Source organism: Rhinolophus sinicus, linkage group LG02 (genome assembly GCF_036562045.2).
Source record: "Rhinolophus sinicus isolate RSC01 linkage group LG02, ASM3656204v1, whole genome shotgun sequence".
NCBI classification, from domain to species: Eukaryota; Metazoa; Chordata; class Mammalia; order Chiroptera; family Rhinolophidae; genus Rhinolophus; species Rhinolophus sinicus.
The window spans coordinates 108,372,426-108,393,182 of NC_133752.1; the positions used below are offsets into that span (position 1 = coordinate 108,372,426).

General features: G+C 35.2%; 1 protein-coding gene across 20 annotated transcripts in view; it reads right to left on the bottom strand.

Moving 5' to 3' along the window:
- ZMYND11 (zinc finger MYND-type containing 11) overlaps positions 1 to 20,757 on the bottom strand; it is a 126,643-nt gene that overhangs the window by 44,303 nt on the left and 61,583 nt on the right. For all 20 annotated transcript variants that reach the window (XM_074325071.1, XM_074325067.1, XM_019719299.2 and 17 more), the window contains one exon: positions 6,988 to 7,147. In XM_074325071.1, coding sequence (XP_074181172.1) covers positions 6,988 to 7,147 — 160 coding nt within the window. The remainder of the gene's footprint in view (positions 1 to 6,987; positions 7,148 to 20,757) is intronic.

The following is a 20,757-nucleotide window of genomic DNA, read 5'->3' on the forward strand; positions in this document are numbered from 1 at the left end:
TTTGCTCTATGACTTACATTATTTTGCAGATGATGTCAACTGATAATCCATGAATGTGCTAATCATGAATGAAAAGGCAGCAGCATGCAAACTCAAGAGTCATTACTAGTTTAAGAGGAAACTTTAGATACTAACATAAAAGTTACAAAAGGACATAGAGAAAATCTCTCTAGGAAGTCTGCCATGAAATCTATCATGATGTTAGGAAAACATTTTACTAACAATAAATTTGGTGCCATTATAAATGTGCACATAACTGGTTCAAGCTGTAGTTTAGTAATCATTAGGAGTGATGAATGTGAACATGGTAAACTCAATACTTCCCACAGTGTAAACTGACACAGGCTGTCTTCAGAACCTCCTAGAAAACATTCCACCATCTAGAAGCAGCCTGCTGGCTTAGTCTCTGTCACCATTTACAGCATTTAAGACTGGAGCCAGACCGGCTCAAATCTGGCTCCGGCACTCACAAGCTATGTGAGGCAGAATCCTTAGTATCTGAGGCAGAATCCTTAGCGTCTCTATATATTATTTTCTATCTGTAAAATGAACCAAATAACAACGCCTAGCTTATAGGGTTTTTATAAGGATCAACTAAGTTACTATGCTAAGTGTTAGCTGGTGTTAAGATGATCTGTTTGCCATAGTGCACAAAAAAGGAATGAACAAGTCACAAAATGATGTGACACTTGTCATGCATGTGCAAATCCTTCTCCAGGGCTTTAAGTTCATTACAACTAATTCTCACAACATTTCTGTAAGCTAGACAGAGCAAAAAATATTGTTCAGTCAATTGAGAGATAACAGTGATGTAGGAGGGCCCATCGGAGAACTGTCTGGAACAAGGGCCTCCTAAACTATAATTCACTCTCATCAGATGCAAAAGAGATTCTAACTTTTAAAGTATTCCCTGTTTATACATAATGAGCAGATAAATCATACATTATCAAATATGTGTTTGATGTGGTATGTCAACATAGGTACAATGTAAAATTAACTTCTCTATAATTCGAGGTTTAATTTAATTCTGTTAATAAATTCAGTTAACCACTGAGGTAAGAATTTGATTAAATATTTCTATTAATTTAAAAAATTATTTGAATATAAATATTGTAACATTGCTTGATGAAATAGTAAAATTTAGACAGGAGAAAAAAGATGTCTCTCTTACCCACACACACGTGCATACACACACATACACACAATCAATATTAAGCTGAAAAGAGTATAATAGAATAAGTAGCATGACCCAAAGTATTCTACTGAATAAAATGAAAATTCTTTACCAAAGCAAGAATCATTTCTAAGTGTAAGTACATCAGTTGGAATACACACAGAATCATAGCATAACTGGTTTCTAATTAATAATCACCAATATTTAATACTTTACAGAATAAACAAACATTTATATTTTTGTACCTGAGATAGGTAATGGACCTTTGGAAGAAATGTGTAGTTCCGCACATAATTAACATAAATATAATAAAATATATTTCACCTTTTAAAAACATCAAAGGTATCCAAGGGGCATGAAGTTTACACTCAGGATACTGAACACGATTAATTTATGACAACTGTAATCACAACAAGGAAAATGCAAAGACTGAAACTTTAAAAAGTTTACTGCACTTGTCATCCTTATGAAGTAGGCTGGGAGAGTCGAGCTGTTTGAATTCAGCAGGCCTCTCAATATTTTTTCAAGAACAAAGTAAGGGAGCTCTCCTTGCCTCAGTTATTTAACGGTGTCATTTCTGAAGAATAAGACATAAGTTCAATCCTTCCTCTGATCTAAAACGTATGAGTTTAGCTAAGTTTCAGCAGCTGCACAAACCATAGCTTCTTTTGTTTGGGCATTTGGAATCAGGATAAGCAGATGATGACAGCGAGCAAAGTGCCCATCTCGGCCTGGTGTCAGTTAATACTAAATCCATTTATCCCCAATATAACACGTAAATCTCTTCAAGAAACCACAAAATATGTATTTTCATTAGTTATGTATCAAAACCTTAAATGAAAAAACAGCAAAAATACAGAATTCATCCCACCTTTTCATTTAGTCCTACTTTAAAAGTAGCATGAGGTCCTGCTTGGTGGGGCAAACTTGATTACATGAAAAGCAAACATTCAAACTGAAGCAGGGCATATCTGCCAAGACCTGAGCTCATGTTTGCAGTTGCTCCTGAATCATAAGCAACAAAACTGGTACAAGGATTCTAACTGAAAATGCAAGCTGCGGTTCCTACACTAACACATTTTTGAACTGGCATTAAGTAAGAAAGAAGGAATGAAACTCTGAGTCCAGATTTGGCAGGTGAGTACAGACAGTAGTAGTTTCACAGCACATGTGATTTTTTTACACTTTGAAGTCATCCTCTATCTACACTGGTGGCCACATTATTTAATATCAGATCAAAAGTATCTGTCAAATAATAGGACAGAGTCGTAGCTTTGTGCCAGGGACTACGAATAAAGTTGAAAAGTCACCAAATAATATGAACAGGCTCAATATCAAAACACATATTTGATATGTTTTATCTGCAAATGATCCATAACTCAAAGTTACCTGCAAATCTATATTAAATACTTTTATAAGAACTTCCTATATTTAGTGAGCACCTTGAGTTAAGAATTTAACTCATAACTTATGTTTATTACAAAGGGAACTACTAAATACTAAATCTAACTGAGCCCAACAAATGGTAAAATTCTGCCCAAGAAATATATTTCTCAAATTGTTAGAATAAATGTCATGTAATATTGTGATCAAATGTGGATTGAATGTAGCCATTCATGTATATTTCTTTAGAGAAAGCAAATGATGAAGTAATCTATGAGAACATGTATGAATCTTTTTGTAAAAAATTGAAAGAAAAAAGGCCTTGATATAACAAAACACTGAATGGTCCGACATCACAGTTTCACTCTGTGCCCTGGTCTATTAGCCTCTTACTAATAAAATTTCAAAGCTATGAAAACCATCTAGCAAAAAATTATTTGTATCCTATGAGTGAATATTAATGACATACACATCTGGAAGTTTAAGATGACCACAGAAAATTTACAAGTTTCCCAGGTTCAGCAATCATGTCATTTTAAAAATTGATTGATACATAAAGTTTTGCTTGTTTATTGACTAATATTTAAGCAAACCATTTAAATTGAGGGGCTTTATTTTTAATTATATTTTTCATTCTATTATCTCCAATGAATATATTTAAAATGTCACCATGAAGATGCTTATCTATTGCCTAATTTTATCACAGCTTCTCCAAAGGAATTATCACTTCAATCAGGCTACAAATGGTGGTTGAGATCAGCGTCTCAAACTGTCTAAAATTCATTCCAGTCTACAAGAAATCTCAATACAATGGAGGCTACCACCTCCCACTTATACAGGCTTCTTCCTCTTAAAGAGATTACATATAATTATATCCAGACATATTATTAGAGTTAGGCTGGTATTATATCATTGCTGGATATAATAAAAATAATGTTGCTCAAGATATGCATATTTTTCAATTGAATCGAGTTTTTAAAAATAAGCACTGGAAAAACAGGTAACACGTGCAATGAAAAGTGACACCAACAAGCCCTGTGCTCAGCCATAGTTGTGGGGCATAAAGGAAACCACACTCTCGCCTACCTTGTCTTTCCCACCATAGATGTGAAAGCGAAGATGAGGAGAGCCCAGCCTCCTTGCTAATACAAAGTATCTCAGGGGATACAAGTTGTGGGGCTTATCAAGAGAAATTAACTTTTTCCCTCATCCCTGAGCTACTGCTAACTATTTTTAGAGGCCACAGAAGGAAAAGAAGTGCTATGTTAATCCATTTTTTTAAATGACAAAACTTCCCTGAGCCAAGAATATTTGTAAGTTTGAATTAAAGGCTTAAAAAAAATTCTATTCCTTTCCTTCCCAACACCATATGTATTTTCTTGACTTCTTTCTTCTTGACACCGAGTCAGAAAGTTAACAAGATGAATAATAATGTAAATCCTTCAATTTAAAAACTCAAGTTTTTAGAGGCAGCATATCATATACAAGGTAGAGAAACTATAAAAGAGGGTCCCAGACTCAAATGCCAGCAGGCAGGGCTGTCATTAGCCCATAGAGTTCTTTCGTGAAAATCAGAAATGGTGGCTCTTCGCTAAGATTGATTTTTGTTACAATAGGAATTTTATTGCCATATGCTAGAAACTGCTGAATAAACACACTGCTATCTGAGGAGTGGTCCTTTCTAAGTTATGGAGTTCACAATTGGCCCCCATAAACACAGTGGGCCACAGCAATCCCTACAAACACACACACAGTTGGCCAGCGTGAGATGTTTGTGCTGTGCCAAACGTTACACATGTCAGCTAGGTGTCCTTCTAGAGTACTCTGAGGACATGAAAATTGTAGTACATGATAGCCCCTGGGTAGCCAGGTGGTAAACCAGCCACATTCATGAGATAAACACAGGTCTCAACACTTGATGGTTACATCTTAAATATAGGTCCAGTGACTTAAAGGAAACATCTATACAAATGTCCTTTTGTTTGATACAGGTCAAAAAAAGTAAAAAGAACCTGATGAGAATTTTTGCATGTATGGTTAGTAAGAAATCTGTGTGTTTTTGCTATACTACATATAGTCATTTCTTGTTTTAAGCATATTTATTATTCACTGGTCAAAAATTTGCTTTGAGTATACAGTCATATGCTTTATAGACTCTCATTTAATCCTTGAAACAATCAAATACAATAAATATTAATATGCCTGCATCACGGTTAAGGAATGAGTGTCAGAGGTTAAGAAATTTCCTCAACTAAATGCTTGAGGTGGGACTGAAACCCTGCGTATTATTACATATAAGCCCTTACCTCTTTCTACTATACTACTGTGTTTCCCCGAAATAAGACCCAGCCAGACCATCAGCTCTAATGCATCTCTTGGAGCAAAAATTAATATAAGACCCAGTCCGACTAGATCTTATTTTTGGGGAAACACAGTATATTATTATTGCCTCTGAAATTTTAGTATTTGCGCATTTCATCGATTAGAAACAATTTTTATATACTCACTTGTACTTACATCATACATGCACACTTACTATAAAAATGTTTGTGAATAAGAACCAACATGAATAAATAAAAATTGTACACTGGTTGTTTGATTTTCATGACATTTCATCTAGGAAAAAGAAAAGGATGCTGCTATAAATATGTTCAGTAAGAACATGTAAAAATAAAAAACAGAATACAAAATCTAATGTAGTGCTGAACTCATTAACTACTTGTTGAATTAAACTAAACAAGAAACTTCACCTTGAAGAGGAAAAAAAGTATGTAGAAAAGCACAAATCTAAAAAGTAAAGAGAAATAAAATTACTTTTATGAAAAAATGTATACAGATCCACAAAGCAAAATGCTTTGGATTAAGTTGTACTTACTATTTGTAAATCTCAATAATTATCAGGCTAGCCTTCTATACTAAACCTGTAAGTTTCCAAGTGTTTTGAGATTAGAAATTTTATATTATCTGAATTATTTTGACTATATAATCTATTGATTATCAATGGCCCTCCCTTAAGTGTCTAATGGAGACAGATTTCCATCATTTGATATTATTATACCTTGGCATCCAGAGTTTCTTTGAAAGTAAAGTAAAAGCTTTACTTTTCCATATGTAAGTCATCAGAAAAATTATTTTGATAAAAACATTTTTACTCAAGTTTAAAAGAACACTTCTAATGTAAAAATCAAATGATACTAGCAAAATTAAACATTTTTTCTTCCATGTCTTCTGTTTGTGGAAAACATGAGTGTTTTTCCTGAGACTTTGAAGGCATACGTTAAACTAACAAAAACAGTGTTAAAACTGAACTTCTCTAAGTCTGTAACTTGTCCTAGCTGCCCCCATGGACCAGCCCGCCACAGAGGACATGCCATGAGTTCACAGCTCAGAGCTGACTGCTGAGTGTGTGTCTGCTGGCTTGTCTGCTGTAGACCCAGAAGGGAAACACAATGCAAAGGTTTTGGGAAATGTTTCCACAAAGAATCAATTTTAAGACTGTTGTTGTCATTTTTATACTTTCAGCTTTTCCAGAATTCACAATAAAAACCTCTCAAAATACCTAATGTTAAATCTATTCCTATCAGAAACTAAAGAAAACTAACATCTATTAAATTTGAAACCTATCACCTGCAATGATGTTCCGCTGCAAAAAGTAAGACTTTTCTAATCAAGGTATTAGAAATATCGAACACAAATGAGGTGGGAAGACAGAAATTTACACGTGAATCTAATCTTTACATAAGAAGAAAACTATACTGTTTATGTGTGGGAGTATAAAATTATATACCAAAAGGAAACAGAAGATTAAATTGGCATAACTTAAAAGAGGAGTCAAAGTAACAAGAACTAGGTAAAAATATAACGAAAATTAACTTTCTGTCTTTCCTGTGATTTCTGTCCGTGTGCCACAAAACCCACTATCATCACTAGTCAGCGAAGAACTGGCCAGGGGCATCTAATTCTGGAAACTCGTCCTCTGCAGACCCCTCCTGAAGCGTGGTTCTGGGTTCTGACAATGTCCAACCTGAAGCGAGATACTCCCCTGGGAAGAGTTTAGCCCTCCAATCTGTCAAAACAGCATCAGGATTATCCTGCATTGAAACATTTTTACTAATATTTATTACAGGAAACACTTAGGAATACCATTAATTGTGTGTACATTAAAAGGGCTTTTGCTTGTTTTGTTTGAACTTTTGCAATTCCAAGTAACCTACACAGAAAAAGCGAGCTCCTAATAAAAGTGAGTTTTCTACTAGTAAAAAAAACAGAAGGGAGTATCCGTCCTACCAAAACAGGTCCTTAATGTGAATAAAAATGTTAAAGTGAAATATTACTAACTTCTGAAAATGAGTTTCTATAGATTGTATTTAAGTAACGTTCAAAAATGGAAAAGTCAGCTTCTCCAAATTTATCAGATAAAACATACTTACAATCTCATCTCCTGGCAACCAATATCCTTCTTGTTCAATACCAGCTTTTGAACCTTTGCAGCCCACAGTGAGAGTTTCAACAATAAGACCATCTTTCACAGCTAAGCTCAGCTGGCGGGTGGTCTCTTTTGGATGCATACCGTGGACTCGAGACATATACCTGAGCACAGAGAAAAACAAATTTTAAAATCCCTTAGTACTAAAACATAAGAATGAATAAAAATAAGAAGCTAGAGGTGATTTATTTCTCTTCTGGCATGATTGATACTCATGAGAGCTGTGCCAAAAGAAAGGAAGGAGTCCTGAACACTTGACTGGATTACCATGATATTATAAACCTTAATTCTGTTTTGTATGTTTAGAGAAACGTTTGTTCAAAATAGTCCCAAACAAGCAAATATAAATTACTTAACAGATTTTAGTCAAGCATCCCATTTACTTTTAGTCTCTGGAGCAATTACCTCTAATTTCCACTCTACAGATTCTAAATTTAGAATTTTATAATCTCTAGCCATATAACTTTGGAGTAGAAAATACTTTTACCCAAAACTTAGGAAATAACACCAAAGAAAATACAGGAATTACATGAGTGATTGTCAACATATAAAGAAAACAATGCATGTTGTGATTAATAAAACAAAAGTTGATGTTCAATAAAATATACCTGGGACTGGATCACTAAAGCGTACAAGTTCTCCCTGAGTTACACGGCATTTATTTAAGTTTAAAAAAATGTAATATTTCAAACATACCCTGGACCACAGAGAGTAATACTGGAGACTCCCTTGTATTCACCAATTATATTGAATTCATATTAACATGTTGGCATATTTGCTTCATATCTTCTTTTGTTTTTTAAGGAAATAAAATGTTACAGATACAAGTGAATTTGTACCATTTTCCATTCACCTCTAATCAAACCCCAACACACACTATCAATAAACTTCTGGACATCCATGAGGCCACTGGATATCCAGACACAAAAACCTCTCAGGACACCAGTCAGGCCAGCCTCAAACCCTCCAGAGAAACAGTCCATGCTGGCGGGCAGGGGCTAACGCCCACAGTCCTGGAGAAAATTAGGTAGGGTACAAGAATTTTAGATCAATTAATCTGTCATTTAAGTATCAGCATTCAAACAAATCATTTTGAACATGTAAGAACTCATTGCTGAAGAATCTTCTAAACTCAGAGGACAAATTTCAGCAAAGAAAAGTAAAGCCATCAGAGGGCTGGGGGGCACGCACTCTGCTTTGCAGTTTGTGGCAGGCAACAGTGTCTGGTTTCTCTACCAGTGCAGTTAACGGAAGGTCTCAGAAGAAAGAGGCTGGGATTATGGTGATAGTAACGTTGGCTCTGACACAGAAGGATGAAGTGAAGTTGGTCCACATACACTGATTTTGTCACCTTTGCTAACTAAAGGTCTAAGGTGATAAATCATGTATATGTTTTTATATAAAGGTCGACACTACCAGAAATAAACTGAGGTTTTGAATGTGGGGAAGGGAGATGAGTCAAAGCAAAAATATACTAATTTTCTCACTGTTCACTGCAGGAAGCCAACCGACATTATCTTAGGAATTAAGCATACTACTTAAGCTTATAAAGGTAGCCCTTAGAACAAAATCAAAAGCCTTCCAAATTAAATGAAGAAACTCATAAAAACACATTATGTAGTGAAATAAAAACAACAAAAGAAACAATAAAAACAGTGTATCAAATAGGAGGAGAGGACCAACACCAAGTCTGTCTTTTCAATAAATGCAAATTGGCTAAACTCAACAATTAAAAAGAAAAAGACAGATTGAATCACAAAACAAAAAATGCACTGTCTATAAGAGACACACAAGTGACTCAGAAAAATTGAAAAAGAATGAGCAAAGACATATCATAAAAATGCAATCCAAATGCAGCAGGGATCAACACTGCAATTGGGAAAAACTCGTTTTGTAAAAAGGCAAACGGCACAGGCAGTTATAAAGCAAAAACTGTAAGAGATAAAGGGAGTACTGACAGGAGTACAGAACTGAGACTTTAATTCACTTCTCTTAGTCCGCAAAAACATCAAATGCACAAAATTAAGTATGGATACAGAAGACCTTTAATTAAGTTTATTAATTAATAAAACAGATCTAGTCAAATTTATTCTGAAACTCAAACATTACCTTCAATAGGTCCAAGAAACATTCACTATAACCAAGGAGAAAGTCAGTCACAAAAATGACCTTAATATATCTCAAAAATGATAGACATTTGCTAGTCACCACGAAATTTAACCAGATATTAATAACAAAACTAGAAAACTCTCATAAACCATTGAATCAAAAAGATTTTCTAAAATTGCAAAAAATCTAAAAACAATAATTAAAAAGCTAAAGCAATGCTGGTTAAAAATAAAAAACTGTAGAACAATATTAATGCAAGTGCTCCTTCTTAAGGAAAAATAGAGATAACACTAGCTAATCTAATCAATCATTAAGAAACAAAATACAGAAACATACAAACTAAGAAATGTCTACAGAGACATAGCCATATGTAAAAAGGAAATTAAAAGAGTCATAAGCAGCTACTTTGTTCATTTCTGTGCAAAAATGTAAGAAAAACACTACGATTTTCTAGAAAAATAGAAATGCCCAAAGCTTGCCCACAGGAAAAGTCAACTTTTTAAAAAGGACAATTTCCAAAAAAAAACAAACAAAAAACAACAACCGAAAGTTGACAAAGAGCTTCCCCCAAAAAACACAAGGCAGGGACATATTCACAAGGCTAATTCTTCAAACTTTTTAATGACCATATTACCTTCAATGTGACTTACTCTTTTTCCTTCTCTGCTATGTGTGACTCTCTGCACATAGCAGAGAAGGAAAGCATAGGATCTGGCATAACAATGATAACAAAACCCCACAAAAATAGCACAGATGAACTAGTGTCCCATAATAATACTGGTATAAAAATCCTAAATATTTAAATATATACTCTAATGTTAAATATTAATATAAATTAATAAATGCTAATACATTAATACATTCAAATGTCAAAAGAATGCACCACAAGTGAGTGTTTAATTCCAGGATTTCTAGGAATATTTACTGTTAAGAAATATAGAAATATAATTCATCCCATTAATAGATCAAAAGTGAGAAATCATGAAGATGTCTATACATGTTGAGACAGTATTTAGTAAAATTCAACATCCAGCTCCCAACAAAATAGGACTAAACACTTCCTTAACACGATCAGGAATGTTCAAAGATGTCTTTAACACTCTTTCAAAAGTATTAACCAACACAGCTGAAACAGAGAAAGTAGTGGGGTGTGAAAGTTGGTAAGGAGTTAAAATTACCATTATTTGCATATCACATAGCTAGAAAACCCAAGAAATCAGCTGATGTGCTGTTTTAAATAATCAAATAATTTAATCAATTATTTGTTTGGATAAAAACTAATATAGTAAAATTTACAGCGTGCATATACAGAAGCCAAAAACAGGAGATTTAAAATAAGACAAAATCCAATCATTTACAATAGCAGTAAGAAAAATAAAACAGTAAAAATAGAAGAAATGACAAGATCTTTATGAAGAAAATTCTGAAATTCTACTGACACAAAAGAAGATGAACTGGAAAGACATAACTGATATTTGGATGGAAGACAATAAAATCCAAACTGCCTATGAGATAATTTAAGCAAATACTACCACAAAGTAGGCAAGTTGATTCTAAAGTTCTATAGAGAATTCAACAAGAACTTCCCTGGAAAATTAAGACTACTATCAAATGTGTAAACGTTACAGTGCCAAAGTAATTAAAGCATAGTCGACCTAGTGCATGGAGAGCAGACCAATGGAACAAAACAAAGTTCAGAAAGAAACTCAAATACACATTTGAATTATAATAAAGGTGGCATTTCAAATTACTAGGGGAAAGACTAATTAATCAACGGCATTGGGACAAGCTGGATAACTTGAAAAAAACAGAGATGGAGCCCTGCCCTAGTCTGCACCCACATCTGAAGAGCACCTTGTGGTTCACAGGAAGTGATGTGCTCCCAAGAGGTCCCAGAACCACTGTTCCCATTGGCCAGCTTCCGGCCGAGACAAGCATTCACTTGGCTGCCTCCACAAACGACACATCCCAAGGACAGACTGGGCAGGCACCAGAGCTCTGCTAAGCTTAATCCTCCTCTATAGGATCAGCCCCTGCATAGCAGCTCCTCCACTGCAGTTACGACCAGTCCTCACAACCCATCAGCCTGAGAGTCTATCCTTCCCACTGACGTGCAAACAGCAGCCAAGGCTCAACTACAATAGGGGGGCACAAGAACCCACACAAGAAATACACCTGGAGTGCATGGCTCAGGTGACCAGGGAGACTGAACCTCTGGGCCCCACAGCACACCTACTACATAAGGCCACTCTACCGAGACCAGGAGGCATAGCAGCCCTACCTACTACATAGAAACAAACACAGGGAGGCAGCTAAAATGGGGACACAAAGAAACATGTCCCAAATGAAAGAACAGAACAAAGTTCCAGAAAAAGAACTAAACAAAATGGAGACATGCAACCTACCAGATGCAGAGTTCAAAATGCTGTTCATAAGGATGCTCAATGATCACAGAAAGAACTTCAACAAAGAGAGATAGGAAGCATAAAAATGGAGGTGGAAAACATTTTTTAAAAAAGTCATAAATGACGAATACAATAACTGAAGAATACATTAGAGGGGATCAACAGATTAGATGAAGCAAAGGATTGAATCAGCAACACAGAAGGTAGCAGAAAACACCCAATTAAAACAGGAAAAAGAAAAAGAATCCAAAAAAAGGAGGATAGTTTAAAGGGGCCTCTGGGACAACATCAAGCATACCAACATTTGTATCAGAAAGTGGAGAGAGAGCAAGGAACTGCAAACCTGTTTGAAGAAATGACAAAAAAAACTTCCCTAACCTGGTGAAGGAAAGACATACAAGCCCAGGAAGTACACAGAGTTGAAACAAGATGAACCCAAAGAAGCCGACACCAAGACAACATCATAATTAAAATGCCAAAGGTTAAACACAAGGCGAGAATCTTAAAAGTAGCAAGAGAAAAGCAGTTAGTTACCAACGAGGGAGCTCCCATAAGACTGTCAGCTGATTTCTCAACAGAAACTTTGCAGGCCAGAAGGGATTGGCACAAAATAGTCAAAGTGACAAAAGCAAGGACCTACAACCAAGATTACCCAGCTAAACTATCATTTAAAATTGAAGGACAGATAAGGAGCTTCCCAGACAAGAAAGAGCTAAAGGAGTTCATCACCACCAAACCACTATTACAAGGAATCTTATAGGGACTTCTTTAAGAAGAAAAAAAAGAGATTAAAAAATATGAATAAAATGGCAATAACCATATATCTATCAACAATTATTTTAAATATAAATAGATTAAATGCTCCAATCACAAGACATAGGGTGGCTGAATGGATAAGAAAACAAGATCCTTACATATGCTTCCTTCATAGACTTACTCCAGATTGAGAGACTCGCATAGACTAAAAATAAAAGGATAGAAAAAGATATTTCATGAAAATGGAAACAAATGAAAAAGCTGGGATAGCAATATTTGTAGCAGACAAAATAGACTTTAAAACAAAGGCTCCATCAAGAGACAAAGAAGACCCCAGTTATCCCATTTCTGGGTATTTATCTGAAGAAACCCAAGCACTACTTTGAAGGGACATATGGATCTGTGCGTTCATTGCAGCATTATTTACAATAGCCAAGATATGGAAGAAACCTAAGTGTCCATCAACAGACAACTGGATAAAGAAGGGGTGATACACACATACAATGGAATATTACTCGACCATATGAAACAGAAACAGACTCATAGATAAGAACAAACTGATAGTTGCCAGGTAGGAGTGGGGGTGAGGGGCTGGGTGAAAAGGTGAGGGGATCAACAAGTACAGATCGGCAGTTACAAAACAGTCACAGGTATGGAAGTACAACATAGGGAATATAGTTGATAATATTGTAATGACGTATGTATGGTGCCAGGTAGATAACAGACTTATTAGGGAGATCACTTCATAAATTATATAAATGTCTAATCACTATGCTGTACACCTGAAACAAATACAATATTGTATGTCAACTGTAACTGAAAAATGAAAAATAGTTTTAAATAAATACAAAATAAGTCAGGGAGAAGTAATGTATAAAATGGTAACTACATTAATATAATAGTTATATTAATACCATATCTACTTTCAGCAACTTTCAAATATGCAACATGCATATAAATATCATATTGCATATTTGAAAGTTGCTGAAAGTAGATCTTAAAATTCTTAATCACAAGAAAAACACCTTTTTATAGTTACTGTGGTGATATTTTGCAATATAGATGAATATCAAATCATTATGTTGTACACCTGAAACTACTAGAAGGTTGTTTGTCAATTATACCTCAATTTAAAAAAAGAAAAAAGGAAATCAGTGAAAAACTATCATGGTATAAAATGGCACAATTTGTCAAAAACATTATGGAAAAAGTTCCATTCTCCCACATAAGCTTGCCAATCTTGGTCAGTTACCCCTTTTTCAAACTCATCTTGGTTCTTCCTTATCTGTTATTCATCCATAATAATTTTAGCATCAGTTAGCATCCATGAAAAACACTGTTGAGATTTTGACTGATTAATTTGAGGAGAATACCATTGATATTAAGTCTTTGCACTGATGAACTTGGTATGTCCGTTTATTTAAATCTTCAGCTATGTCCTTAATAAAGGTTTATAATTTTTCTCCATAAAAATCTGCATCTTTTGGATTCTTCTAGATATAGCATATTTTTGTTTCTTTGAAAAGAGGATTTTGTTTTATATGGTATTTTCTGGTCAGTGGTTGCTGGTATATATTCAGAAATCTTGCTAAACTCTTTTATTAGCTCTAAGTTAAATCTATTAAACTTGTCCTTTCTTCTTGCACTGATGAGGACTCTAGAACAATGTACACCCTAGGTAGCCTCGCTTCAGACTTTGCAAGGGATTCTTATAATAGTTCAACCATTAAACTTGCCAAAGGTTACTGATGGATATATTTTATCAGTACAAAGTGATAAATATGATGCTTGCTACAGGATACAGGTAGCTAGCTTTTATTAAGGAAATTGCTTTCCAGTCCCAGTTTTCTGTTTTGTCTGGCATTACATTCTATTACTCCGATACATTATAATCCTCTGAATTCCGCCACACAAATGGGTCTTCTTAGCCACTGTGCACTCCAACATTTGGAAAGCATGGAGTGTAAGACACCAAGAAGTTTCACTTTCTCTTTATTGACAGCATGTTGGGCTCAAATTCCTTAGTTCAAAGAGAACTGAAGTCAGCCATTGATTCTGCTCCTTTGTTCTTGAAGGACCACAAAGATGCACAGGGCGAAGGATGGAGGACAGATCGGGCAGCCCTTTCCCCAGATGCAGGCTGAGCAGGAGAGGGTGTAAATGAAGGGCTGGTTCTGACTGAAACATGAGAACGGCAGCAGGCAGACAGTGCTTCCTCCTACTCCCGCTATAGCCTGGGAACGCAAAAGCTCTGAGTTAAGGGGTTTTGTTTTCCGAACAAGAAGTCTGGGTTTAGGACAATTAGAATAAAGAGTAAGATCTAACATGCATTAAAAAGTGTTGCCTAAAGGCTAAGAACATGTATACATTATTTAAAATAGTTGTTACAGATGCATTTAAATTTTTTCAAACAGTCACTATTTACTTCCCTTTAAGGCCTTTCTAATCACGATCTATTTGCTGATGTATCTGCAGCTGCAGCCAGGAAAGGTGCCACCAGTGGGAGCAGATGACAAGTTACTTCAGATAGCTCCTTGCATAAAACTGGTACTCGGTAAATAATTGTTGAATACCGTGTTTCCCCGAAAATAAGACCTAGCCGGACCATCAGCTCTAATGCGTCTTTTGGAGCAAAAATTAATATAAGACCGGGTCTTATTTTAATATAAGACCAGGTATAATATAACGTAACATAACACCGGGTCTTATGTTAATTTTTGCTCCAAGAGACATATTAGAGCTGATGGTCTAGCTAGGTCTTAATTTTGGGGAAACACAGTATATACATGAGTATTAAGAAATTTCAATGGGATTTTAAAAAATCTTTATTTTAAATTAATTCTAGATTTGCAGAAGAGTTGCAAACTAGTAGAGTTCCCATATACCCTTTACCGAGCTTCTCCTAGTGTTAAATTAACATCTTATATAAAATAGTACAATTATGAAAATTTCTTAATTTCTTTTTCTAAAAATTTACTTATGTGAGATATTTGATATACAACATTAGTTTCAGGTGCACAACATAATGGTTCAATATCTGCATATTACAAAATGATGACCACAATACGTCTACTTAATATCTAAACATTTAGATTATTAATTTATTAACACTGGCACACCTTCACACCTTGGAGATACTGTGTGCTTGGTTCCAGACTTCCGCAATAAAGCAAGTCATAATTTTTTTGCTAGTGGAGGGCCCTGCTTTTCATTTGTAAAAAATACAGTATCTGTGAAGCACAATAAAGTGAAGTCCAATAAAACGAGGCATGCTTGTACTTTAGTATTTTAAACAACAGACTTTATCTAGGCTTCACCAGTTTTTACTAGATAAAGGAAATTTGTCCCAGGGACCAATTCAGGATTTCTCAACATGTAATATATGAAAAAACATCCAGAAATGAAACAGATGATATCAAAAAATGTTTAAGAGGGAGAAGAAAAGTGAGTAATGACTAATGCTGCCCAATATAAATTATTACAGAGTCTTCTATTAGGACAATGGCAATAATGAAGTTGGCCTGAAATGTGCTTATAGCCGACAATATGAACCATTTAAAAACAGCGTAGTATGACACAAAAATTCAAACAAAAGAACAAAAGATCAGAATACCTAGAAATAGGTCCAAATACACAATTGCCTAAATGTGAAAGGTAAGCATTACAAAAGAAGGGAAATGTAACAATATTCAGCAAGTGATAGTGAAATAACTAAAAGGCAATGTGAAGAAAAGTAATTTGTAATATCATCTAAACTGTGAATGACTTAAATATCACATAAATAAATATCACAAAAATAAATGAGAACAAAGTATCTGCTATTTGGGGGCAAATTATGAATTATAACAATGGAAGAAACAAAGTAAAAGGCAGATTTGAAAACAAAATTAAGATTACAAAATGTAAGAGTAAGAAAATTAAAATGGAACAATGAATTAGCAAAAAGACCTATCGAGTATGCCAAAGGTTAAAAACGTACCTATCAACATAGCTTATGTGCCAGATGTTTCTGTGTGTGTATGTGTGTGTGTGTGAGAGAGTGTGTGTGTGTGTGTGGGGGGGGGGTCTATACAATAAACCCAAGCCTTATTATATGAGAAATGTATGTAAGATGTTTGGCTTAATATTTGTGATAGAAATCACCAATAAAGTAGCAAGTGTCAACAAACACGGGTTCATAAAACAATGCCTATACTTGAGGAATTCCTACTTTTCCCCTACTCTTCTATTCTTTCAAACTATGTATTGATTCTAATCTTGTTTTTTTTTAATAGCAGAATTAAGGCAGTGTGCTACAGATGTTAAGTAAATGAGGAACGTTCCTCTTACTGAGCATTGCAGGCTATGTATATCTGAGTTAGTATAAATCCTGAAGAACTGAGTGATTCATCATACCATAAATACAAGGTCTGACACTTAAGTTCATGAATTCATCCTAGAGAAAGTGCTACACACCTCATTGCTGAATATCACTATGGTCACCTTCAAAGTAGTCCCCTTGGGAAGCTATGCACTGATGCCAGTGCTCAGTTGACACTTCAAAGCCATTTTGGAACTCTTTTTCTGGAATGGCCATCAGAGCAGTCATCGTATTGCCCTTGATGTGCTGAATGTCATCAAAATGTCTTCCTTTCAATATTTCCTTTATCTTTGGGGAAAGAAAGAAGTCATTGGGGACCAGATCTGGTGAGTAGGGAGGTGCTCCAATACAGTTCTTTGTTTACTGGCTAAAAACTCTCTCACAGACAGTGCTGTGTGAGCTGGTGCACTGTCATGATCCAAGAGCCATGAATTGTTGGTGAAAAGTTCAGGTCGTTTTTGTCTTTTTCATGCAGCCTTTTCATCAATTCCAAATGGTAAACTTGGTTAACTGTCCAGCTGGTACAAATTCATAATGAGTAATCCCTCTGATATCAAAACAGGTTAGCAGCATCATTTTCACTCTTGATTAGGACTGACGGAACTTTTTGGTCGTGAAGAACTGGCTGATTTCCGCTGTGCACTTTGATGCTTTGTTTCAGGGTTGTACTGGTACATCCATGTTTCATCACCAGTGATAACACGACCCCAAACATCCTCTTGGTCTTGCCTCTCCAAAAGGTCTTGGCAAACTTCGACTCTCCTTTGCTTCTGTTCATTGGTGAGCTCCTTTGGGACCATTTTTGCACACACCTTTCTCATCCCAAGATTTTCAGTTCAGATTTTCCTGTTTCTCTGTCGATGTTTCCTTGGTCTGCTGTGCTTCTCACAGTCAGCCGATGATTTTGTCGCACAATTCAAAGCATTTTTGTAATTTTTTCATCAGTTCTGCTTGTTACTGGCCGCCCTGACCGCTCTTCATCAGTGACACATTCTCTTCCCTCAGAAAAACATTTACTCCATTTGTACACTGCAGTTTTCTTCATGGCATTATCCCCATAAACTTGGACTAACAAGTCCCTAATTTTACTTCCACTCTTGCTAAGTTTAACAAGAAATATAATTCAAGCTCAGACATTCTCGCCACGGCACACAAAAACACGCAATAATAATGAACGCCACTCAGCAAGACACCGCCACACGTCGACACGAACACAGCTCTGAGACACTGATATACCAAGTTATAAAACCTTACCAAGCTGTTTGTACAGTGCTGCCAATGTAAGCGCAAGGTGGCAAGTTTGCAAACGTAATTGTCAAACCTCGTTTAACAAAGGGTCCCAATCTATTATTTCTTTTCTTAGATCAACTACTCAGGCAGGTTACTGCATGTGAAAATACTCTTATGCCAATAATTCAGGTTACGATCATTCTAGGAATCTCATTTTCTTACAAGCTGCTTCCATCAATCACAGGGACTTTTCCTCAAATAAAGAGGCAAAAACAGCAATTTGGGTTTGAGATGCATTTATAGCGGCCATCTAATCTCCTACTTTAATTTGACTCAGCATAATCATTTCAATGTCCAATATTTAAATGTTATGTTCAATTTCTATGAACTTTTTCATTTTTTCCCACCCCTTCCATTTCCTTTCCTATAATTTTCCTCCCTATGTCTCCCCTCTGCTGTTGAGCACTGAAGTGTATCAAAACACAGATCTGTCATCTCCCCTGAGATAATTAAGCATGTTCCAAGACAAAAAATATATAGCTAATGGTAAAAGTCATTGTTGATTTAACATTTTTAGAAAAGTAAGAAACCTCATGAGTCATAATTTCCTAAAAGTAATTACCTGTCTTTAACCCTTCTAATAATGACTTACTCTCAGGACCTTGTCACATTGTCTGACAGGGACAAATTGGGAGCTGGGCACACCAATGAGAACAGTGCAAATACAACCGTATCTTTGGGGAAAAGGAGCCACCACAAAATAAACATACCGTGTTTCCCCAAAAATAAGACGTAGCTGGACCACCAGTTCTAATGCATCTTTTGGAGCAAAAATTCATATAAGACCCAGTATTATATTATATGAGACCCAGTATTATATTATACTCGGTATTATATTATATATTGTATCAGATGCAGTAAGTGTTATAAAGATGCAGTAAAACAGCCACTCTCAACACATCTGTCATCTCCCCTGATGTTGCTGATGGTGTTGTCATCTCCCCTGATGGTGTTGCTGAGAAAACTTCTGGAAAGTACTTTTGCATTATACAGTAACACCTCATGGGTGCTCCTATCACTTGAATCAGTAATTCTCTTCCTTTGGAATGACCAGAGATGGGACACAGATTTATATAGGAAAAAAGTTCCTCACATAATGAAATGTTTTAAGGAAAAAAAAAAGATCTAAAATGTCCGTAACAGTAAAATAAATTAGGGATATAAAATAAGTTATATACCCACCCAATAGAATACAATGCCTTTAAAAAAAAATGCTAATGTTTCAAAAAACATAATGGTGTGAGAAAATGCTCACAGTATAATATTAAAGATAAAAAGAACAAAATCTAAAATTATATATACAGAAGGTGCCCAAAAAATGTATACACATTTTAAGAAAGGAAAAATCTGTATTAAAATAGTAATACTCAATAGATACCAGTAACAAAAGTTGCATATAATTCACGTTTGACTTCTACAATTACAAAAGGTGCTCAAAGTGGTTACCATCAGCATAATTTTAATAGTCTTTTCCTTTCTTAAAATGTGTATACGTTTTTTTTGGCCCCCTCTGTATGTATGCATACAGAGAGAGCTCTGCTACCAGTAATGGTTGATTAGGTTATTCAGATCAATCCTTCCACCGAAAACTAGATAAAAAAAAAACAAAACACTAAAAAATAATTCATTTAATTTTGGAGCATCTGCCAATTCTGGAAGAGGCAACTGAGTCTCAGAAGCCAAGCAGGGCTTTCACAACGTCATGGGGGCAGGGAGACGGCAGCTCTCGCTGAGGCCCCCTAGCAGAAGCAGCCTAGGGAAAAACCCAGACTTTGGATTGTGATCCTGACCAGCTAAGCTGAGGGTGAGGCTAGAAAGAGACTGGTTCACACAAGCACTAGATCAAATCAATTCCTGATTAGATTAAGGTGATATGAAATTGATGGTACACCTGTCAGAAGGAAACACAATTTCTAGAGGAAAAGACAGCATCAGCTCAGAGCCTGCATATCTATCTCTGTTTCATATGAATGCCTGGCGCACAATAAAAAAAAAGGCATGCAGGATTTAAAAACATGCAATATGCAAGTATCTATTTGTTTTACAGGTCCTAGGTTACAATATAATAATCCTCCTTCCACAGTTCTGTCCTCGCTAAATACTAGGCACAGAACTATTTACTCATCACAGACCTCCAGAGTAACTACTAGGGAAAAAGCCAACAGAGAGGTGAAATTTGTTATTTTTTCCAATATCCTTTCCATACTTCTTATTTACTCATAATTGCTAAGTCTTAATTTCCCTCAATTCTGAAATAGTTAAAAATAATTTAGTGTTCTCTGAATATAGATACACTCTGAAGATTTGGGGGGATTAATTAACAGGAACCAAAAGGAAAACAGAGTTTCCATTATATTTTTCATTAATAACAAAGGTATTAAAATTACTTTTTCTTTCAAAAGTTGCTCTATTATGATTACCCCACAAATGGCATAGTGTAAATTACTACATTAGGTTTTGACCTCCATTATTTATGCAGTGACTTTAATTATTAGGTTGGTGCAAAAGTAATTGTGGTTTAAAAGGTTGAAAACAATTACAAAAACCACAATTACTTTTACACCAACCAACCTAATAAAATCAGTAAAGTAAAATCTATAGTTATTTTAAAGTTAGGTGGACACTTAGATATTATTTCCATGACAGGCTAAGTTTTCATTTGGGGGGAAACATTTTTTATGTGACACAGGAAAACTATTTTATAGTTAACATTGATTCCATTACATAAAAAGGGAAATATTTTCAATTCAAAAAATCTCAATTTCAGTAATGATGAATTATACATTTTACGGCT